Source organism: Capricornis sumatraensis, chromosome 4 (genome assembly GCF_032405125.1).
Source record: "Capricornis sumatraensis isolate serow.1 chromosome 4, serow.2, whole genome shotgun sequence".
NCBI classification, from domain to species: domain Eukaryota; kingdom Metazoa; phylum Chordata; class Mammalia; order Artiodactyla; family Bovidae; genus Capricornis; species Capricornis sumatraensis.
Window position 1 is genome coordinate 55756292 of NC_091072.1, and position 25387 is coordinate 55781678.

General features: G+C 37.9%; 1 protein-coding gene and 1 pseudogene across 8 annotated transcripts in view; both read right to left on the bottom strand.

Annotated features, from left to right (window-relative positions):
• PPFIA2 (PTPRF interacting protein alpha 2) overlaps positions 1-25387 on the bottom strand; it is a 506769-nt gene that overhangs the window by 67548 nt on the left and 413834 nt on the right. For 7 of the 8 annotated variants that reach the window (XM_068972181.1, XM_068972177.1, XM_068972176.1 and 4 more), the window contains 4 exons: positions 22749-22986; positions 18958-18987; positions 13692-13822; positions 11333-11487 (listed from right to left, as the gene is read on the bottom strand). In XM_068972181.1, the coding sequence (XP_068828282.1) occupies positions 11333-11487; positions 13692-13822; positions 18958-18987; positions 22749-22986 (554 nt within the window). Of the gene's footprint in view, positions 1-11332; positions 11488-13691; positions 13823-18957; positions 18988-22748; positions 22987-25387 lie in introns of those variants that run through there. The other variant, XM_068972182.1, reaches the window with a different exon arrangement.
• On the bottom strand, positions 15978-18465 carry LOC138077961 (intraflagellar transport protein 22 homolog pseudogene; annotated as a pseudogene).

The following is a 25387-nucleotide window of genomic DNA, read 5'->3' on the forward strand; positions in this document are numbered from 1 at the left end:
TAGTCAAATATTTCTTCCAGACCCCTTTCTATACAAATATTTTGAGTAACCCAAAATTAGTGGAACAGCAATCTATTGTTACCCAATCTCATATGATACCATTCTGACAGCAGAAGTGATTCAATTATTAGGCCATCCTTCTGGAACCAAGGTCAGGCAACAAGGTCAGGTTGTTCTGGCCCAGAGCAACCCTACAGGTAAAGTCTCTAGGCTCCCCCAGGAATCCAGAGAACACAAGATACAGTACAGAGAATTAGGGAGAAACAGGGACCCAGGTGCACATGGTCTTCTTGAATTAGGCATCGTGCCCAGACAGCACTGCCTTCCTGTCTTGTTCCATCTGAAAGGTAACACAAAATTTGAATGCTTCTAGAGACTTGACCCGGAGAAGACAATGGCACCCCACTCCAGTACTCTTGCCTGGAAAATCCCATGGACGGAGGAGCCTGGTAGGCTGCAGTCCATGGGGTCGCGAAGAGTAGGACACGACTGAGCAACTTCACTTTCCCTTTTCACTTTCATACATTGGAGATGGAAATGGCAACCCACTCCAGTGTTCTTGCCTGGAGAATCTCAGGGACAGAGGAGCCTAGTGGGCTACCGTCTATGGGATCGCACAGAGTCAGACACGACTGAAGCGACTTAGCAGCAGCAGCAGCAGAGACTTGACCTGGGGCTTCCCTGGTGGCTCAGTGGTAAAGAATCTGCCTGGAATGCAGGAGACTTGGGTTCATTCCCTGGGTTGGCAAGATCCCCTGGAGGAGGGCATGGCAACCCACTCTAGTACCCTTGCCTAGAGAATCCCATGGACAGAGGAGCCTGGTGGGCTGCAGTTCGTAGGGTTTTACAGAGTCGGACACAGCTGAAGTGACTCAGCAGCAGCAGAGACTCGACCTACACAGGTACAGGTCTGGGGAAAGGGTGTGCTGCCGGGATGGCATTGCCAGTCCCAAGCTCTCCCAGGCACCAGAGGAAGGTCTTAGAGAAATTTCAGGAGAGGTGCTACAAAGTATAAGATTTCCTAAGATCCAGGCTGAGAAATTTAGGAAAGGACGTGCATAGGCCTAGATCTATGGATGGTTTTGATACTGTTCAGTCGCTAAACTGTGTCTGACTCTTTGCAACCCCATGAACTGTAGCCCACCAGGCTCCTCTGTCCATGAGGTATTCCAGACAAGAATACTGGAGAGGATTGACATTTTCTTCTCTGGGGGTACTAGATAGAGATACCTGTTCATTGGGATTGTGAAGGCAAACATCTCTATGTTGCCTGGGCCTTAGACTCTATTGAGTATAATTAATTTCCTGTTGGCACTTGAGGTAAGAATCTGTAGGAAAGTCAGGCCAAGACCCACATGGCAAGGGCTCTATAGCTCCATCTGTCCAGCAGAGTTCCTTGCTATCGTATTAAAAAGAAAATCTAATCCCAGAGAGATTAAGACTATAATCTGCAGCTGATCAGCAGCTCCATCTTTCATCTACTTGACCTCTCTTCAGAATGAATCCGTAATACTCATTTTGATTTTAAACACACTTGAATTTATAAATGATGACTTGTTTCCTGACTCAGTCTATTAGTTCTGGAGGAGGCACCTAGGCACCGTGCCTGGCTCCTAAATGGCATGTAATAAATGCATTCATAACTGAACCTAAACACCGCTTTTTTCATAAGAAGACCTTTTCATTATGTAGAGCATGACTCATCTCTAACTGATGCTTTGAGAATTTATATTGTATTTGCTACTTCCGTAACATCTAGGAACAATCTGAATCTGGAGGTAAAGGCTAGCACAGCAACCCTAATTTGTGTGTAGAAACATGCTTGCTAAACAGTGTTGCTCTGATGTTGTTGTTGCTTCTGCCCATTATTTTCTTATGCTGATTATAATAAATAATAGAGATCAGATCATTATGATATACAATCTGACAGACGACCATGAAGGGAATTGCAATTTAGCAAGCAAAAATGTGTCTTTGAAATGTATTGCTTCTCATATGCATTTAAGGGAAACTTGCAAGAGTAGTTTTCTTTTTTTTTTTTACTCAATAATATACACATTTTATGTATCTTTAATTAGGGATACTGCCTGCATGATTTATACATATTTTTCTGCTTTTACCATTTTCCCACCTGCTAGGATAATCACGTGTGCTCTGTTCATTTTTGTTTACAGTCATTATTATTAGGACTCTGAAGACCTGGGTGGGTCTTCAACCTGGGTGTTTCCCAGGTAGTAAATGTGTTAAGATCAAGTGGAAGAGATGACCTACCAGAGGTAATAAATGCATTTAGCATCACTACCTGTTCACACTCTGTTGCCATCTTCCTCACTGGTTAACTGCCTCTGAAGCACAGCGTGGTGTGCGATTGCCCTGACTCCTCACTCTCCCTTGTGCTCCGATACTTGATGCTGGGACCCAGGTCATTTCCTTTGCCTGCTGTGCCTCCTTCAGGTTGCTGCCTCCTAATCTATGCATTTCCACTCTCTCCACAGCTAGGCAACTTGATCCCCAATCCTTATCACTTCTTTGGCTTGATAATTTGGTTTCACACTTCACACCCCAGCCTGGCATCCACTTCCTAACTAACCATATAAAGACCCAGGTTCCTTTCCATCACATCTCCCATGGAGTTTATCCTTTCATGTGGCTTCAGTACTTTTTGGAGAGAGAAGTCTTATTTGAAACTCAAGTTTTATACTTTTTCAATTCTAAAGGAAAACTGCACTTTGTTCCAAGTAGAGTCAAACATATCCAGGGAGGGAAAAAATTAATAATTTAAACACTTTACTGACCTTATGTCTACATGTTCTATAAGAAAGTTTATAATATATTCTGTGATGTTTTTACTATTGCCTTGAATTGTTCTTTACTTTTTATGCATTTATGTGTAATACCCTCAAGAAGTTATAAACTTTTTGAAGAAAAAAGTTTAATTTCATTAAGTTTCCAAACATGTTTCATGAGACTACGAGCTCACTGAAGTTCTTTTTGATGGAAACAGTCCCAAGAGTATATTGTCTGGAGCACTCGCCCAGGAAGTGAGAGCTGGGAACCACTGCCAACCCTCCTAGCAGTGGCTGCTTTGCCTGGATGATTGTTGAAATCATCTGTTTCTGTATAGTATAGAGCGTGGGTCATTACATGGCCTTTCAGTTCAGTTCAGTTGCTCAGTTGTGTCCGACTCTTTGCGACCCCATGAATCGCAGCATGCCAGGCCTCCCTGTCCATCACCAACTCCCGGAGTTCACTCAGACACACGTCCATCGAGTCGGTGATGCCATCCAGCCATCTCATCCTCGGTCGTCCCCTTCTCCTCCTGCCCCCAATCCCTCCCAGCATGAGAGTCTTTTCCAATGAGTCAACTCTTCACATGAGGTGGCCAAAGTACTGGAGTTTCAGCTTCAGCATCATTCCTTCCAAAGAAATCCCAGGGCTGATCTCCTTCAGAATGGACTGGTTGGATCTCCTTGAAGTCCAAGGGACTCTCAAGAGTCTTCTCCAATACCACAGCTCAAAAGCATCAATTCTTTGGCGCTCAGCTTTCTTCACAGTCCAACTCTCACATCCATACATGACTACTGGAAAAATCATAGCCTTGACTAGATGGACCTAGTCGGCAAAGTAATGTCTCTGCTTTTGAATATGCTATCTAAGGTGGTCATAACTTTTCTTCCAAGGAGTAAGCATCTTTTAATTTCATGGCTGCAGTCACCATCTGCAGTGATTTTGGAGCCCAAAAAGATAAAGTCTGACACTGTTTGCACTGTTTCCCCACCTATTTCCCATGAAGTGATGGGACCGGATGCCATGATCTTCGTTTTCTGAATGTTGAGCTTTAAGCCAACTTTTTCACTCTCCTCTTTCACTTTCATCAAGAGGCTTTTGAGTTCCTCTTCACTTTCTGCAATAAGGGTGGTGTCATCTGCATATCTGAGGTTATTAATATTTCTCCCGGCAATCTTGATTCCAGCTTGTGTTTCTTCCAGTCCAGCATTTCTCATGATGTACTCTGCATATAAGTTAAATAAGCAGGGTGACAATATGCTGGGGGCCAACGTGAGGAACTCCGCCCATGGCAAAGGTAATGAGGAAAGAGGCTTGGCATTCGCAAAGGTGTGATCAAGCCTCAGGAAACCCCCTGTTCCCGAGCATCTACCCCAAAACCAGAGTCTGTTTTATGTTCTCCTCCATAACCGTTTTTCTTGGAGAAGGAGTAAACGTGCAGCTCCAAGGCAATAAAAATTCTTGGGCGTGACAAGAGTGTTTCAGCTTACAGACTGCTCTGAAGGTTATCTAGCCTGCCTGTATAGGTTCGTCCGGCCACATGTGATTGTTTACAGCCTCCCGATCTGAGAGGCACAAGATGTTTTAGACTTACTAAAGGCAAATTCTTTTGGGGAGTTAGAAATTATTAGTATAGTGGGTTGGTTAGGAATTATATTGGTGAAGGGTTTTTCATTTGTTGTGTCAATAATTGCTGCTAATTCCCTGCTCTGGGTGGGACAAGGATGTCTTAGGTCAAACCTCTCTGCTGACAGACTAGCTTGTGTGACAGGATTATCCATACTCCTGCCACTATGCACATGATTGTTTACTACCTCTTAACCATAAAGAGCACAGAGAGTTTTGGAGTATTTTGAGAGTCTTAATTAGCATAGGGCTTTTTCTTCCTGTTGAGTCAATGATTGCCACCAGGCCTCCATATCCTTAGGCACCTGGGAATATATTAATCAATGTATTTGGAATATAGAAAAGGAAATACAGTAGTTTTTAAGGTTAGCAATACTAAACTTTTTGAGTTAATGAATTTTCTCTTTTGTAATAGATCACTGTACTTTGTTATAAATCACTGTGTCCTTGCTATGTAAAAATGTAACTTTATCACTATCTTAAGACTAAATAGATCTTAAGGGGAGCATTGGTGAAAGGATTCTCATTTGTTGGGCTGATATTTGCTGCTAAATCTCCATATTCCCTGCCCTTATAATGAATATAACTAACATATAGGAGAAATAAGTATTAACCTTTAAGCATATAGGAGAAATAAGTATTAACCTTTAAGATTAATCATGTTAACCTTGGGTTAAATAAATTCCTTTCTTGATTGTAACTCACTACACCCTCACCCTATAGGAATGTAACTTTATTTGGAGGGTGGTGCCTGGTTTAAGAAAAAACACCCTTGGAAAAAATAAGTTTTTGGTTATCAGAAACAAAGGATCATAAAATCCCTAAGACCTTTTTATGTGAAGCACCTGATTTTGATAAAGGTCAGGACTGCTGACCCTTGTGTGACTCTGTATTCATCCCTACATGTAACAAAAGGTATATAAGCAAACCCAAAAATAAAGAAATCGGATCAGTTTCTGGAAAGACTGAGTCCCCCATGTCGCTTCTTTCTTGCTCCTGTTTCTCTGGCTGAATCCCCATCTGGATTCAGGCTCCTTTTCTCCACTACACTATCTCCTACTACACTATCCGTTTCTAATCTCTCTCTATGTCTGTAATTAAATATGTATTTTTCCAAAGACGCCAATGCCGTCCCCACCTTCGAATTCCCTGGATCCACCGAGGCTGGACCCCGGCAACAATATACAGCCTTGATGTACTCCTTTTCCTATTTGTAACCAGTTTGTTGTTCCATGTCCAGTTCTAACTATTGCTTCCTGACCTGCGTACAGATTTCTCAAGAGGCAGGTCTTTAGACATGGCCTTTAGATATCTTCTAACTCTGCTGCTGCTAAGTCACTTCAGTCGTGTCCGACTCTGTGTGATCCCACAGACGGCAGCCCACCAGGCTCCCCAGTCCCTGGGATTCTCCTGGCGAGAAGAACACTGGAGTGGGTTGCCATTTCCTTCTCCAATGCATGAAGGTGAAAAGTGAAAGTGAAGTCGCTCAGTCATGTCTGACTCCTAGCGACCCCATAGACTGCAGCCTTCCAGGCTCCTCTGTCCATGGGATTTTCCAGGCAGGGGTACTGGAGTGGGGTGCCATTGCCTTCTCCAATCTTCTAACTCTAAAAGTCTGTAATTTGAAATGAAATGCATTTTCATAGTACAAAACTCATGTTACATATTTTATAGAAAGAAGAGTTGCTGGGTCTAAGACTTAAATATTAGAGCTTCATAGATTCAGGACTACTAGGTTTGAAATTGGTCTTAAAGATCATCCTGTCCCACTGCCCTTCCAATTCTTGGATCCCTTTCTACAACAGTTCTTCCTACTATTTACCTAGCTTCTGCTTGATGATATCCAGTGACTAATAACTCATTATTTCACAAGCCAGTTTGTTTGTATAGAACTGTGACTCCCCAGTGTTCTCTTTCTTCTTGAGATGAAGTTAGTCTTTTAACACTTTGGCTAGAGTTTTGTAGCCTTACTAAACAATGAAAAGGCCAAAGATTCTGCATATAACAAGCTTTTCAAATATTCATAATCAGCCATGCAGACAGGTCAGCAAAGGGAATAGACGTGCTCTTCTACTTAGTTACCCCTCACATAATTTCAGTTTTCCTTATCAGCTTAATATTTCCCTCCAAACTTCCTTCAAAGTTATGATCTGCCTCTGAAAGTGTAGTTATCAGAGATGCATTCTATTCCCCGGCTCATGTTTTACAATAGCAGAACAGGATGAAAATGTCTTCTTTTATCTCAATACTGTATGTCTATTAATGTGTACTAAATTCATTGACTTATTAACTTTAAAATTACATGAATATCCAAGTTTTTCTTGCAAAAAATGCTCCTGAGTTAACACTTTTAAAAATAGGATATTTTGGATCTTCCATGTCTCAGGTTTTTGAGGTAATCGTAAAAGGAAGAACACTTATTTTTCTTTCATTTGTGATTTCTTTCTGTATCACCAATCCATGAGTCAGATCACTGTGCTATTGAAATATTCATGTTCAAGTGACTGGCGGATGTGTTGATCCAAAACAGTGACTCCTCACCAAGCCATGAGAAACCTGGATTCAGGGTGTCATCACTCTACTCAGCATCACTATTAAAGGAGGAGTATTCACCTGGTTGCAAATTCCACCTGGTTTTTCCATCACTCAGGCTCCATTTGACATCCTGTGTACAAGGCTGCCATGAATCACAGCTCACCCAAGTGCCTTTCCTGTTCTATTACTGAGTAACTTTGTCAGAGAAACAAACCGGCTCCATCTGACATGGCTGTTTTGAACACAATTTAACTTGCTTTGCTTCGAAACAGTTTGATGCCTTTGGATAAAATTAAAAGTCAAGCCAGTCAACATCCCGATTACTGATGCATAATCAGGGATCTTGAGATTTAGAACCTCTGTTCCTGATTGTCTTGAGTTCAGACAATGTAGCAGGTAAAGCTCTTTTGGGCTAGAAACAGTAAGTTTCAGTATGAAGTGTTTGTTTTTTAAATGAAAGATTGTCTATACTTACATACCATCCACCTTGCTAAATTCAGAGTTCTTTGATGTCAGGGCCATGCTTTCACCATTTTCCGAAAGCCCAGTACTCTGTACCTCACATTGGCTCATCATATGCTATTCATTCAAAATAGGAGTAAATAAATGACTTTGGATGATCAACATTCTACCTGTCCCCATCTATCAAAATATCAATTCTCTTGGGCTTCCATGTCCTATTTTTAATGCCTCTTTTCTGGTTGAAGTTTTGCTTTTCAAGTAAGAAAATAGAGGCAAAAGTGTTTTGGAATAGTTGCACTTATTTGCATACTTTGTTCAAATACATTAAATCTTTGTTTTATTCATTTTCTTTAAACTTTAAAATAACTAAACAAAAATAATAAAAAATAAGAATTTTATAATTCCCCTTTTGATCTGGGCAGTTTTTTCAATTATCACTTTATTTTGGTTAGTGCCTTTTTGGATACTGTTCTTACTTATCTATGACATTCAACTATATCTTTCATTCACATAGATACAACTTATGTAAAAAATCTTTTAGAATTTGTTTTTGGGAAGAGGTCACTTATTTTAGATATACTGCTTAAGTTTACATCATCATAAATATAACTGTGCGTTTGTTACAATTCTCAAATTTCTTTGATAGTATCTAGCTTTGATGTCTTAACCAGTCGTCCAGGTCGGTTAAGACTGGACTTGTGTCTAGAATTTCATGTGTGGAAGTCAGCATATGGTAGGTTGCAATGTGACTGACAGATGAGGAAGAAAAAACTCACTTAAGCTTGGATGATACGGGTAGGGAAAAAGAAGTCAATATTTAGGGAAGATGGCAGGATCAAGTAATGACTTTTAAAATGAAGGTTAGATATGAGCATGTTTAAACATTTATGGAAACAACAGAGATGCATTGCATCTGGATGCATAAATCGGGGGGAGTGGGGGTGCGAAACTGTGGTCACTGGGCTGTTAAGTCTTTTACGACCTGCTATATAGCCCAGGAAACTCTACTCAGTGCTCTGTATTGATCTATATGGAAGAAGAATCTAAAATTGAGTGGATACGTGTATACATTTAACTGATTCTCTTTACTGTAGAGCAGAAACTAACACAACATTATAAATCAACTATACCTCTAATAAAAGCAAATCTAAAAAATGCATCTTATTACATCCTGAATCTATGCTATACTCTAGGAAGTAAGCAGAGATATTTCTTGGCCTGCTTTTTCCATGTCTATCAATGAGATTATTAAACATTTTTTTTTCATCTTTTTTTAGGGGTGGCGATGGCACCCCACTCCAGTACTCTTGCTTGGAAAATCCCATGGATGGAGGAGCCGGGTAGGCTGCAGTCCATGGGGTCACTAGGAGTCTGACACGACTGAGCGACTTCCCTTTCACTTTTCACTTTCATGCACTGGAGAAAGAAATGGCAACCCACTCCAGTGTTCTTGCCTGGAGAATCCCAGGGACGGGGGAGCCTGGTGGGCTGCCATCTCTGGGGTTGCACAGAGCTGGACACGACTGGAGTGACTTAGCAGCAGCAGCAGCAGCAGCGTAGCTATTGTCAAGTTAACTCACGTTTCTTTGCCTTTATGAGCTAAACTCTTCAAGAGTTCTAAGACCTGGGACACGGTCCCAAACCTCAAATTTAGTTCTTTGACCCCATCAGCCCTCTACCATGTTACTTTCCATGGCATCATCTTCTATCTCCTATTTCTTTTTTCATTGATAAAAGAAAGTATATTGGCACAGTGCTCCCATGTCTGAATTTTCTAGATCAAGTTATTAAAATCATGATCATTAGAGATGTTTCCCTAATTCCTCCTAACGTGTGCATCAGCAGCACTCAGTGGCAACCCCTGGACTTGGTTAGGCTTCCACGGTCTTCCCCTCACAACGTGGATGCCCAATTTTCAGGACAGAAGTGAACATGAGTCTATATTCCTCAACCAAAGCACTAGTGGCACCAGGCACCATTTCTTCAGGAAAACGAAACAAATCAAAACATGACTTACTGAAGCTTACCTGTGCCTGTGTTTTCTTATTCTCTCAAGTATTATACCCAATAAAAACCTTTATTTCTGGTTTCTACAGGAACTGTGCTCCACCCTCAATGCAGCTTTTCTATAGCTCCTAAAGTACCGATTTTGGTCTCTGTCTTCCTCATCAGCATTGGAGTTCTTCCTCTGCTACTGTCCCTAGCTTTGTTTATACCCTACTGTTCCACATAGCAAAACAAAATCGCTCAGAACTCAGGAATCTTCTCAGGTCTACAATGTGATCTTGAAAAACTGTTGCCATTTTCTGATTTGGATGGCATTGATGAGAACATAATTGTGATTAATTCTCTTCTGATCTCATCTGTTCTAACATAGAGACACACAGTCACAGAAAACAAATAAAAAGTCTAAGTTTCTAGAAGCGTTTATAGTTTTGCAGGCTTTAAATTATATCCTGGATATCTTGATTCCGACAATAAACAGTTGTCAAGTGAAACAGATTTTAAAATAATGTCTTGGTGTGCACATTTTATATTGCCCAAATAACCACCTTCTTTTAGCCTAAAAGGGTCCTTTCCTGAGAAAGAGAAGCCCAAGGAACATTTTTTTCTTCTGTTGAGTAATAGTCAGTTACAAAGCCCATGTGTTACGGTGATAGGTTTCCTATGGCTTCTGATGTTTTTTATGGGTTTCACACTGTGAAACTTGGGAAAGGTATTTTTGAATAATACTACAGTTGTAAATCTGCAAAAATGAACACCATACTCAGAAATTCTTGTAGTGCCAGGGAAGCAAACTAATTCTGGGGGATGGGACATTATTTGTGAGTTATCATTCCTTTATTTGAGAACTCCAAATGAGTATTAAGGGAGTGCCGCATTCTGTTCATCACTTACCACCAGAAGCAGGAGCTAAATTTTTTTCTAAATCTTTTTCTCTGTAATTTAACTCTAGTTCTGAACTCAACAGAATGAGAAGAGCAAGGGAAAAGTAAAGGTAAGCATAAATAAGAAAGATGATAAAAAGGATTTCAGGAGAAAAACTCAATATGTAAAATGACATCAAAGGAAAAAAAAAGCCAAAGCATATATCATCATTTAGAAAATACAATTCACATATTCTTTTGGTTTCAGACTATATCTATTTATCTACCTATCTATCCATCCATCTATCTATTCATCAACCTATCTATATATTTATATATTTACCTAGGGTCACTTCAGATGTATTGATCTATATTTTATTAATTGATAGGGTCACTTCAGATGTATTGATCTATATTTTATTAATTGATCAGTGACAATAATTCTAATGTAACCCCTATTGCTCTTTCCTCTGTCTCTTCATCTATATTCTATAGAGTTTGTTAATAAAAAGTTGTGATACTTTAAAACAAAGAAACCTTACCCTTTACATCTAGGTCCTTTAAATGCTTTATTTTGACCTAAAAAGAGCTATTTTGGATTTTTTTTGTAGGTTTCTTAATTTTTTCAACAGAAAAACTTTTAAAATTCACACAGCTAGTTTTTATATACATCTATGCAGTGTGCTCAATGGTTTCAAGCTGGTTTTGAAACATGGCCTTGGACGAATATTTCAGTTTAGCAAATTATTAATACATTTCTTACTCATCAATAAACAAGGACAGCACCAATAACCCCTGTCTTGAGAGTCCTTGTGTCTATCACAATGTTAAAATTACCTATACTCTAGGTATTATTATTAAGAGAGGAATCACAAGGATTGGAAGTTTTATAATCTCTTCCTTTGAAACTTTTACCAAGCATTATTCAGCTAAATCGGTTACAAAGATGATTAAAATAGAAAGTTTATCAGGTAGGGGAAATAAGATGAAAGATAGATGGGTATTAAGAAGTAAGGAAAATGAGTGGCAGTGGAAAGTCAAACATGCATACTTACGGAGTTGTCCAAGACGAGCTTTTTCTTTTTTACCAAACAAACGTCCTATTGAAGACTTGATTCCTTTCTTCTTGGGGGCTTTGTGAAGAGAGTCTTGGCTGCTGTTGGCACTGCCAAGCCCAAGGCTTTCGGGCTCAAGAGAGGCAGATAAACTGCTGCAAAGAGAAAAGAGGGAAAACTGCTTGCTTTGGTGTAACACTCACCAGGTACACAAGACAGTGTACCTTGTCACAAGACAATTCTGCAGCATCCACAAGGTGCGTGCGTGCTAAGTCACTTCAGTCATGTCTGACTCTTGGCGGGCCCACGGACTGTAGCCCGCCAGGCTCTTCTGTCCATGGGATTCTCCAGGCAAGAATACTGGAGTGGGTTGCCATGCCCTCCATAGATCCAGGGGATCTTCCACAAGGTACAGAAGACCTAATTCCTTGATAAAGGCACAAAAGGAGGAACAGGTACCCTTGAATATTACTTTCTCCCTTGCTTCCCATGTTTCTGCTTAAGCACATTAAAGTATGATTTCCTCAGCCTTAGGACACTAAGCCTCCAAATGTTCTCTAGAAAATATTTTTCCTAGTATTTTTCATACAATATCAAGCCAATCAGTGAACACAAATTGGTTTATTAAGTTCATGTGAAGTGACCTTCTATAAGTTAGTCCTTGATGCTTTACATATTTCTTTCTTGCAATTTATTTTTTTAGATCTTTAACATAATGACCTATGATAAGAAATTTAAATGTAACTAATAAAGTTTATGCTCATATTCTAGCCCATGGTTTAACTGGATTTTCCTCTTGGTATCTTTCTCAGTTTTTGTGCTTAATTTGTTGAATTTTAAATCATCTGGGTGAGATTTTGAAGAAACAAATCATATACCCTAGTGATCACTGTATATTTTCCTTACAGTTCTCAGGTCTTGTAGGTCCATGATAAGCTGAAATGATTTCCAAGTAAGCTGATCTAGGTTCTATTCCTGGTCAATGTATATAACAGTTTTAATAGGATAGGTTTGATGATACTGTTTTCATTTTTATAGCTGTTAATTTGACAGTATCATGATGAATTATTTAACTGTACTTATTCATCTTAATTAATATGGGTTCAGTAAGACAGTAAGTAATCTGCCTGCAATGCAGGAGACCCCAGTTCAATCCCTGGGGTCAGGAAGATCTACTGGAGAAGGGAATAGTCACTCATTCCAGTATTCTTTCCTGGAGAATTCCATGGACAAAGGATCCTGGCAGGCTACTGTCCATGGGATTGCAGAGTCAGACACGACTGAGTGACTAACACACCCAACACACTAAGTATAAATTTTGAACCTGGAGTAACTTTTCACATTGGAAAGTGAAAGTGTAGTCGCTTAGTCGTGTCCTACTCTTTGCGACCCCATGGACTGTAGCCTACGAGGCTCCTCCCTCCATGGGATTCTCCAGGCAAGAGTACTGGAGTGGGTTGCCATTTCCTTCTCCAGGGTTAAACATTTTTGAAAAGAGTTTTTTTGTGATATCAAACATTTTTTCTTTGTTTAAATAAATAAAAATAAAACAAAGAAAAAATGTTTGATATCACAAAAAAACTCTTTTCAAAAATGTTTATTGTAAAACACATTATTTAGAAGATAGATTCTAACTTAAATCATTAAATTATTATATTCAGTTATATCAATTAAATGTTCAGAGATGCTATAAATGATGACAGTGAAAGAACATACATTTAAGATGTAAATTGTATGCTTATATTTACTTATTTATTTATGGTATTAGTTATTATAGAAATCTGCTTCAATTTTTAGGCAGATGGAAAGGACAGTATGAAGAGTTGTTATGACATATAGGGTATTTTCCCATGTAAACTTATCTCTTCTTTTAATATTTCAGGTTTTTTTTTTTTCCTTTTCTAAGGAGGAGCTTTATAGCTGGCAGTAGCAGCACCCATAGGGTAATTTACATACCTGTCTGTTAAAAGTAGCTCGGGTACAATCATGGATTTTAAGATCTTAATTACCTTTACACTAGAAGGCAAGCTTATAGTCTTGCCTTGGAATCTCTTTAGTTTTTGGTAACTAGTCCTGACCAGTACTTCCTATACTTTGACTCCCTTTTAATAGAGAAAGGCTATTCTTGAAATATTGACAAGTAACAAGATTAAAAATATACAGTTAATTCCAAAAATGAAAATTTGATCTCAGAATGAAAATTCAGCTAAAAAGCTGAAGTGATATTGTGAAGAGGGAGCTGGAGAATTACAGCTCAAATAAAAAATTTTATATAAATTTTAAGCAGTCTGATAACACTAAAAGGAAGAATATTTGGGAGAGGAGGACATACAATGGCAGTGTGCTGGGAAGGTCATACCTTCGGGCATCATTATGGTAGGAAGAAGGGAGGGTGTGAGTCATCCTGATGGCTCTAGGGGTAGGGGGAGGAGAAGTTTCACATTTAATGGTTGCTTTATCCTCCCGACCATCTTCTTCTACCACTGCAATCTGGAAGCAAAAAAGATACACCAGACTCACTTTTTCTAAATTTTAACTGAAATTGATGAAAATAGAGACTCATTAAAGCAAGGCTATTTGAGTAATTCTAACATAAAAGCAAAACAAGAAATTTAGGGCATATAAGTCTTACACATAAAAATTCACATTATTAAAGAGTAGGAATTTCATAACTATTTAAAAGTTAAGACACTCAGACATACACACACATAAATGGACTTACTATATAAAAATATTAGTTAAGTGTAAATAAACACCATCCATCAATATCCAGGGACTATGGAAAAGCTATTTTGGAGTCCATTAAATATATCAGAATGTAAACACGTTACAAAGTTATTGAACACATATTTGAACTAATTCACTAAAAATATGCATAGTCAGGTTATCATACCATGGACATCTTTTAAGTGGGAGAGTTTTGAAGTGAGAATTTGACAAAATAAAATGCTATCAGATAGGGTGTTTTAAATCAGGCTAATTAAATGTGTTCCCAGATATTTTTTAAAAAGAGCTGCAGTTTATAAGAAAAAAACTTTCTTTTTAAAGTGAGAATAATAAAAGGTAAGAATGGAATTTTTTCCAACTGTTTAATTTCACTACTTCTCATGGGAAAATTGAAAAAGGCATACAGATCACCATAAGCAGATGGGATGAAAGGGATTTCTTTAAAGAATTTAGTTCCAAGTCCAGAACAATTCACCATACCATAAGTTTTGCCAGAGATGGATATACAGATCTGTATTAAAATAAGACTTTTCAACAACCAACTGAATTGTAAGATAAAGATTTTTAAAAACAATGCTGCATTTTTCATAGTACCATTGTGCATTAAACCATATATATATATGGAGAGAGAGAGAAAGATTGTGGAAACTGTAGCTAAAAGATGTATGGTTCTAGAACTTCTGATGAAGAAATGTCTCAATAGGGCTAAAACAAAAAGTTTAAAACTATATTCTCATCTTTTGTCTATAAATGTCCCGCTAGTTTCTTTACATTAAGCTATTATACATAAGTGCGTTTATATGTGATACTTCATGTATTGGAGAAACAATAAAAGTGTCTGTCTGGGCTCTTGGTCATTCAAACCTAGGTTACTTTTACCAGCATAGTGCATGTCTTCTCAGTCGCTTCAGTCGTGTCGGACTCTTTGCAACACTATGGGCTGTAGCCCACCAGGCTCCTCTGCTCATGGTATTCTCCAGGCAAAAATACTGGAGTGGGTTGCCATCTGTTGTTCCAGGGGCTCTTCCTGACCTGGGATCAAACACTCATCCATCTCCTTCTCCTGCATTGCAGGCAGATTCTTTACCACTGAGCCACCTGAGAAGCCCTTAACTGGATAAGAGATCTTAATAAGATCTCTTTTCTCCATTTCAATGAATATAGCGCTATTAGAAGAATCTTTTTCAAGGACTGTTTTCAGCATAATGTTGATACTATGGAAAACCCTTTCTAAACTCACATCTCATCTAAACTTGTAAAGCGTATTTCTAAACTCTCCCTAATACATATTTATGTTTTCACAGTTCCATTATTTTACCAAGATTGTTTTCCACAATTGTTTCTGGGAAGCCTGATTATTTCTGTTTCCAGACTTTTTCTCTGAAATACCGTCTTCTCTCCAGATGGCAGGTCAAAATAGGCCAACTTTCAAAATATCAGCTCTTAAAAACATTATACACAAACCCTTTTGCTGAATAATACTTAAATCTCATGCTGTATGAGTAAAGTGGAGGAGAAAGACTTCAGAATCAGAGATGGATTTGAATCTTGACTTCTCTTATTTATTGAGTGACATGTACTAATTACTTATCTACTCTAAGATTAAATTTCCTTATCAATAAAATAGAAGTGAATATACTCAGTTTAATATCTTTTGAAGTGCAAATTAAATCATGCATATAACTCCTTACCCTGATATACAATAAATGTTAGAGTTTGTGGTTTTCTTTCTATAACCTACCTTTCTTTCTTTCTTTCTTTTTTTTTTTTTTACAATTCCACAACTTGAATGACATGACATATGAAAAAAAGGCAAAAAAAAAAAAAAAAGAAAAAGAAATCACCTCGGTTTTTCAGCTCTTTGGAGAGATCTGGGGCAAAGGAATCAGAATTTAACAGTAGGATTTTCTCAGCTGAACTAAGGATAGGGAATAGATGGAAGGGAGTCAACTCCCCGGCTGACTGGTCTTTGGGGCAAATCAGGAAAACACCTTCTACAGCCAAAGGATGATGAGAACCTTCTTAGGTAGACGGACTTCAGGCTATTCACTGACATTAACTTCATTTGGGATGTGGACATTCTCTCCGGGTCTCTGCTCTCCGACAGTGTGTTGATTATGCTTCTTAAATGCTTGATGAATTCCATCCTGATCTCTTCCGGGTCATCCTCAAGATTTGAGTGCACCAGCTTCAGCCTGTTCAAGGGTGGTGCCATAGCTGGGTTTTCTTTGTCACTTCCGGAGCCTGGTTTGTGGTGTGCAATTAACAGACACAGAGTATTCTGTACGAACTGCTGCTGAACGAAACAGGAATACCACATCTCAGTTTCCTTCAGGTGACTTCGAATGCTGGCATTGAAGATGATCACCACCCCATTAGAGCCCTTCATCGGGTCTGGCCAGTAAGACTTGAACTCTGGATCACCGCCACAATCCCAGAACTCAAATTCACACCCCATGCCTTTGTTGTTTGCTGGTAACACGTGGGTTCTCGAATTCCAGGATCCTCACTCCCTGGGTTTGGTTGTATTCAGCGATGTCAGAAGCTTCTGTCAGAAAGTTGGCCAAAATGGTTTTTCCACTCTTGCAGGGCCCCCCAAGGAGGACCTTGGCCTTCAGCAACTCAGTCCTGGGCCCACGCAGGCGCCACTTGAGTCCACACCGCAGTCTGCATGGAGTGGAAGTCAACGCACTATAACCTCCCTTTCTTATCAATCATCTCTCTGTATTCCCTAAATTCCCTGAGGCTTTATTTCTGCAAAAGATCTTCCTTTAGATTTTTCCCCTCTTATACACACTGAAATTATTTCACATATCATATATTCAGATTTCTTCCTGTATTTCCAGTATAATCCTTTTAAGTGGTGAAGGAAGTCAAAGAAAAATGGTAATAACATTATGCATGATAAACTTGGCAATTGAGAACTAACTGATAGTGTCAAAGAGAAGATACTAAAAGAAGATAGATGATGGACAATAAAAATAAAATTCAGTTTAGGTCATGTCTGTCTAGTCAAGGCTATGGTTTTTCCTGTGGTCATGTACGGATGTGAGAGTTGGACTGTGAAGAAGGCTGAGCACCAAAGAATTGATGCATTTGAACTGTGGTGTTGGAGAAGACTCTTGAGAGTCCCTTGGACTGCAGGGAGATCCAACCAGTCCATTCTGAAGGAGATCAACCCTGGGATTTCTTTGGAAGGAATGATGCTAAAGCTGAAACTCCAGTACTTTGGCCACCTCATGCGAAGAGTTGACTCATTGGAAAAGACTCTGATGCTGGGAGGGATTGGGGGCAGGAGAGGAAGGGGATGACAGAGGATGAGATGGCTGGATGGCATCACTGACTCGATGAACGTGTGTCTGAGTGAACTCTGGGAGTTGGTGATGGACAGGGAGGCCTGGCGTGCTACGATTCATGGGGTTGCAAACAGTCGGACACGACTGAGCGACTGAACTGAACTGAACTGAACTGAAGCATAATATGGATTCCCTTAATTAAAAAAAAAAAGTTCCCTAGTTGCAGAAGTATTTGCACATAGGCTTACTATCACATTTTGAAGATGCTAAAAAATAGACTTATTTATGCATTGGATAGTAGGTTGAATCTTTAAAATTTGTCCCATCTGATTTCCTGAATCTGAGCTCTGCCACTCTCAATTATCTAACACAATGTTATTTTGTGAATCTGAACTTTATTCCATTTTGTTTCTAACCCAGGGATCAAACCCAGCTCTCCTGCATTGTGGGCAGATTCTTTACCAGCTGAGCCACAATGGAAGCTTGTTTCCTATACCCAAGATTTATTCTCTCAACATCATTCTAAACAGGAAAGTGGTATCTGGAGCCATGCCCCCACCCTGGGCTAGCTAATTCCTAGAGATAGCAAGCTATGTTCCTGGAGTGTGCCTTCCATATGCAGACCGAACACTCTAGATCAGTATCCCAAATCATCTTTTCTGTCTGGCTCTTGCACTCTGATTGTGGTTCAGTCACTAAATTGTGTCTGACTCTTGCAAACCCCTGGACTGTGGCCTGCCAGGCTCCTCTGTCCATGGGATTTCTCAGGCAAGAATACTGGAGTGGGTTGCCATTCCCTTCTCCAGGGGATCTTCCTGACCCAGGAATGGAACCCGGGTCTCCTGAACTGCAGGCAGATTCTTTACCAACTGAGTTTTGAGGGAAGCCCTTACCCTCTAGGAGGCACTATTCCTCTGCCTTAATCATCACGGGCCAGGTGTCAGACAACTAGAAAGACCCTAGACTCTATGACTCACTGAAATGACTCAAATTAGTCAATCCTAAGCCTGCGTACCTTACCTTCACAATAAACATTCCTGCCCATGATTTCTCCTCACACTTTCTGAGTTCTGACCTGGTGCTTCCCCTTGGCCAGGCATAGCATGGCATGCTCGGGCTCTTGGGAAGTATGAGTAAGAAGCTATCTTTTATTGGTAATTGTTTCTTGATTTGCTTGTCTTATGTAACTAAGTAAACTCTGGGAGATAGTGAAGGACAGTGAAGCCTGGTGTACTGCAGTTCATGAGGTCACAAAGAATCAGACATGACTTAGTGACTGACCAACAATATTAAAACCTACATTTTAAAACAAGCATCACTGTTCTAGTATCAACAGTACCTAATTATTCCAAAAGAGGTCTAAAAATTCTGTGGAAATCAGGAAAATTTATTCCCCCAGTCTAAACATTATCCTAGAAAGTATAAATAATTTTATCTTTAGACATTTGTTCTTATTATTGCATTTAAGCAATTCAAAGGCACTTAAACACTTTTAATATTTTTATGTTAATAAAATGCTTCAATTATCAGAAAGACAATTTTAAGTCTTTCATAGAAAAAACAACATTCAATTAGTAATCATATCAAAGAAATAGACAGTACCTTTCTCCGATGTTTCCTTAGATCACTTGGCTATGATTGGCAGTAATAAAAACAACACAAAACAGAACCAGTTAATGATTATCATTTGACCATGTCACGAATTTAAATAGTAGCTATAATTTAACTTTCTTTTTTTAAACTTTCATTCCATTCTTTTCAAAATAAATGTCTTTTAATCACTATAAAAGCATTCCTCCAGGGAGCTATTTTCAAGAGGAAACTTCCTAGATGGCATAGGGGCAGGTCTTCATGAAGGGATCATGTGTACATGCCTGAAACATGAGCTGTGAGACACATAGACTTTAGGGAATATGAAACATATATGAAGTGACTAGCCAGAAGTAAACATGGGACTATATCCTCCCAAGGAAACATAGATGTGAGTGAAGAAGATTATGTGTAAAGGGAGAGCCGATGTACACACAGCAGCTGTAAACATTCCCTTTTATCTTGCCTGTGCAGGGCCTTGGACCTCCTTTGGGCAGTTATGCTATTCCTATGTGAACTCAAAGTTGCTGACATCTGAAATATTGAAAGCTTCTGCTTTCTCAGATGCTATTTCCCAAATACCTAAAACTCTGGCTTCAGTAAGTACAGCATGTATCTGGGGCTTCTGTTTTCTTCATAGTGCTCTCTTAAAGAATTAAACAAAATAAAAAAAGTTATTTCTTTATGAACTCAGATAAAACATATTCACTTAATATTTGTTCATTTTTCTTATGTAAGGAAAACACTTGTTAAACTATTTCATTATTTATTACTTTAAATTAAATTTAAGTAATTTAAATAAATTATTATTTCATTAAATTATTGTTAAATTATTTCATTATTATTACTTTACATTTCTGTTGCTACTGAAAAATGGGTTGATTTACCTCATTCAATGTTCTAAATAACTAGATGTTACTAATGTTATTTATGCCTCTGGATTTGTGGTGAGGTAAAGGTAGATATCAATAGGTTTTATTACCAGGACAAATATCTATGTATGCTAAATTTGTAAATATAAACAATATGAGTGAGTACAATGGTTTTTAAATCTCTGCCTGTCTGTCCCTAAAATTTCAAATTTTGCTTTGATTTCAAATTTATATTCAAACATGAATTACATCCAACAAAATTATTTTTTTCTTCAATATTTTCTACAGGTAAAGGAAAACCTGTCTTTCACCATAACAATAATGAATTTGATGACAAAGTTCTACTAGGTGATAAGGACCTCCTGGATTTTATTTCTTGTTTTATTGAGTCAGATATTAAACATTTTAAATGTTTAATTTTTGTTTACTTTTTTCCTTTTTATCCTCAGGAAATTCTCTAATAGCTTTTAAGTACTCTAATTATAGTATAATAATGTTCACTTACCATGTTTTATTTATAACTGCTCAAGAAAATGCATGAGAGCAGTGGCATCCTATTCATATACAACCAAACATTATGTGTAAATGGATACAAATATATTATTTTGTTATTATAAAAATAACAACACTGTCAAGGGTTATAATGCTAATATATAATGAAAATACTTAAAAGGTCAAAATAATAGGTTGAAAAAGTGTTAAAAATAATAGCAATACAGAAATAACCACAGTTCTCTTGGCTTGAATGCTAAGTAAATTATACCCTTGTGGGCCAATATTCTTACTACAGCTTTGATGACAAGTAGATCATCAATATACATAGCATAAATTACACGTGCAGAAACTAAGCCAAATACAATATCATTTTTAATTACTCTAATCAGATGGATGGTTCCTGGATTTTAGAGGGGAGGGCATACCCCACAGCCTGTGGGATTTCGGTTCCCTGACTAAGGATCAAAACTGTTCCCTTCAGTGGACATGTGGAGTCTTAACCACTGCACCACCAAGGAAGTTCAGTTCCTAGACTTCTAAAACAGGGAGATCATGATTTGGTCATAGATCAAACTGGAGCTCAGTATATTGGGTTAGTTTATCTTAGTACATTGGTTAAAATGTTGTGCTGTATCTAGCTGGGACCCACTTTGATTAGTTGGTCTTTATTTGGATTTTCCATCTGGAAATAAGGAAGGAATAGGATACTCAATGGTTGAAGGAGGTATTTCCGTTTTAATTTTTTTTTCATCACTCCTCTTTTATATAGATTTTATTGCCTGGAAGTTTCATAATTGTAAAGACTTTGGATATAGGAAATACTGCCTCATAAATAGCCTTTTGTTCCAATTTTCAGTTGCAAAATTAAATAAAAAGATACCTAAACTGATATACATAGTAGAAATTTTATGAAGATAAAATCTAAAAATCATTTACTTACAGGGTAGTCTTCCCCTTGGAGTGAGAATATTATATATATATATATACACACATACACACATACACATACATATATGCACACATGTGCACATTTATATATATTAATTCTAATGCCATTTTTTGCCACAATATACATTATTGCAACATAACTTTTAAAAAGATTTATTTAACAATCATTTAGAAATTGAGTTAAACTTCTTTGTTCATATATTATACACATGTATACAGATGCAGGCATTGTGACACTTTTTATAGAGGTTTCACAGCCTTCTGACCAGAAATACTATATATACTTAATATTCATATTCTTCTGTCCTATTATTAATCTCTCCTCCATTTGTTATACTTGTACTAGATTTTTGCAGTATATCATCTATTATTTGATCTATTTGTGTTCTAATTAATCTCCATCTCCAAAGTTTTATTTTTAATTTAAATTTTATTGTTTTAATATAGTTCTAATATTCATGACAAAACATAGATTTTCCCCTCATAAAGAGTTCAGAATATTACAATCTTCATTATCATTGTCCTTTCAACATATTTCCCAGGTAATCACAGAAAATATATTGAAATATATTTCCCTCCTAACCACTGAAAACAACAAAGATAAAATAGTATATGCTTTTGACTTGGCAAATTTGAAGAAAAATTCAGCTTCTCTTTACTAGCTGTGTTGAACAAGGACATTTGTCCATACTCTCAACATTTCAATTACTTATGGTCAAGATAATGCCCTTAGACTTTCAAATGTTATCATGAGAATAAAGTGACTAAACATCATGACAGTCAGCAGTCACTCTACCTACATTATTTTTGGCAAAGGGTATTTTAACTTTTCTTTCATATGTTAAAAGTATTTCAAAATTTAGATTTCTGACTTTTAATCTCAAATGAAGATACATGAAATAAAAAATTAAAGGATAAAGAAGGGTGAAACTATTGATATGGAATTATAAAGCTCAGGAAATTGCTGCTATTGTTTTAGAATTTAAGCTCTTCTTTTAGAATTATAATTTTCTATTATAAAATTATAACATTTTATGTTGGTATATTGAAGCAATTATAATAAATAATTTTGAAACTTACTGTGTTAAAAAAAAGAAACACCCAGTCTCAATGTACTTCATCAAGATATCATCAGTAAAAACGAACTTAATGGTTTAAATTATTCAGATTTCTAATGCGATATTTAGATTTCTGCTCTTCCTTCCATTTACAAATTATGTGACCTTGGGAAATTATAGCTGTGTAGGCTTCATTTCTTTATTTTATATTTGGGTTAATATTTGTACTTATCACATAGGTTTTTATTAGGCTTCATTTCCTCATTTCATAGTTGGATTAATATTTGTACTTATCATATAGGCTTATTAAGAAAAAAAGGAAAATGATAAAACACACAGAAAGCTTTTAGATGAGAAGAAATATCCAATAAATTTTAGCTAATGCATCAGTAATGCTAATGGAAGCAAAGGTTCTCTGGACGCATCATACCAGTGTCATGACTCCCATCCGATCCATTTCCCTGGCAGGACTTCGAGGTGTGAGCTTTGGTGTTGAGTGTCCACTAGGGGGAGACGAGCTGGCCAGTGAAGAAGCTGTGACCGAGGCAGTGATGGAGGTACCTGGGTGGACCCTTGCTAAATTCAGGCCTTCCAGACTCACACTAGCCACTCTGTTCTCAATTTCTTCAGCACGTAACTCTGTGGATTCCTTCTCTTCTTGAATTAGTCTGAAAGATAACAGTGTAATTTTGATACATTACATGTTGTTATAAAGTTATTAATATTTGGAATTCATCAAATGAATAAATGAATAATAAATAACTGTGAATATTTTTATATCACATCTAACATTTTAATTTTTTCCCTAGACAATATAACTTACAATAAATTCCAGAGACTTCTTGGCAGAGAACTAGAAAATCTTTCTTTCCAAATGACATATAATCCCTTGGGTTTAGAGTTTGATACCCTTTCTAAACTGCTGCTGCTGCTGCAAAGTTGCTTTAGCAGTGTCCAACTCTGTGTGACACCATAGATGGCAGCCCACCAGGCTCCCCATCCCTGGGATTCTCCAGGCAAGAACACTGGAGTGGGTTGCCATTTCCTTCTCCAATGCATGAAAGTGAAAAGTGAAAGTGAAGTCGCTCAGTCATGTCCGACTCTTAGCGACCCCATGGACTGCAGCCCACCAGGCTCCTCTGCCCATGGGATCTTCCAGGCAAGAGGACTGGAGTGGGGTGCCATGGCCTTCTCCGTTTTCTATACTGCTACCTGTTAAAACTCTTTTAAAACTTTGAGTGTCTAGTTAATGACTGCCTCTAATCTTAATCTTACATTTGTACTTAGGAACTAATATGTGAGACTTTTAAGAACTCAAGTCTCAACAAGGATATTTGACTCCTACCTCCTATCCAATGAAAAAGCATGATTGATAGAGTCCTCAAAAAATGGTCATTCATAATTATAATCTGACCAAATAAAACCCTGACTTAGCCAACTTGGTTTTACATAAGCACTAAGCAATTTAAATAATGTATATACGCTAGATAGTTAAATGTTCTAAGAAAAACTGTTGCTGTAAATGCTTTTGAGAAGACAAATCACTATTACTCTTTTTCTTTAGTCAGGGAGAAACTTCAAGAATATACATAAATTATTTATTACAAAGACACAAAGAATAAAGAATTTTAGTGGGGTTGTGGCAAAGATCCTATTTAAGCTGAATCTATACAAGGGAATTTTCTCCAACACCACAATTCAAAAGCATCAATTCTTTGGTGCTCAGCCTTCTTCACAGTCCAACTCTCACATCCATACATGACCACAGGAAAAACCATAGCCTTGACTACACAGACCTTAGTCGGCAAAGTAATGTCTCTGCTTTTGAATATGCTATCTAGGTTGGTCATAACTTTTCTTTCAAGGAGTAAGCGTCTTTCAATTTCATGGGTGCAATCACCATCTGCAGTGATTTTGGAGCCCCCCAAAATTAAGTCTGACACTGTTTCCCCATCTATTTGCCATGAAGTGATGGGGCCGGATGCCATGATCTTGGTTTTCTGAATGTTGAGCTTTAAGCCAACTTTTTCACTCTCCTCTTTCACTTTCATCAAGAGGCTTTTTAGTTCCTCTTCCCTTTCTGCCATAAGGGTGGTGTCATCTGCATATCTGAGGTTATTGATATTTCTACTGGCAATATAATTACTCCTAATTATAATATCTCACATACAGAAAGAATATGAATTCTGTTACTCTGAAGTTTATTTTCATGGTGCCTTTCAACTTCACCCAAAGATCAGAATCCCAAAGCAAGTTTTAATAAAGTAACATAGTACAACACTAACAATGTTTAAACACATTCCAATGGAAAAATTGCCTCCTCTTCAAAAAAAAAGAAATTTTATACTTTAAAATGATTGGCCATACATGACTCCAGAAAAACCTGATGAGAGGTGATACGGTTTTGCTAATTTAAAAAATACAGTTTTAAACTCTGCTACTGCGAAGTCACTTCAGTCTGTGCAACTCCATAGACAGCAGCCCACGAGGCTCCGCCATCCCTGGGATTCTCCAGGCAAGAACACTGGAGTGGGTTGCCATTTAAACTCTAGGCATTCTATTAATTGTAAAGGAAAATCAAATTAGAGGAACTAGCCTCGTGGGCTGCCGTCTATGGGGTCGCACAGAGTCGGACACGACTGAAGTGACTTAGCAGCAGCAGCAGCAGCAGTTGAGTAAGAGATAGGTTGAAGTTTAATCAAGCTAAAGATCCAGTGCTACTCAGATATTCAATTCATTTGGAAAATTCATCGAAGATTTCACCTTTACCTCATTCATTTATATTGCTCTAGTATCACTGACTGCAAGGAGATCCAACCAGTCCATTCTAAAGGAAATCAGTCCTGGTTGTTCTTTGGAAGGAATGATGCTAAAGCTGAAACTCCAGTACTTTGGCCACCTCATGCGAAGAGTTGACTCATTGGAAAACACTCTGATGCTGAGAGGGATTGGGGGCAGGAGGAGAAGGAGACAACCGAGGATGAGATGGCTGGATGGCATCACTGACTCGATGGACGTGAGTTTGACTGAACTCCGGGAGTTGGTGATGGACAGGGAGGCCTGGCATGT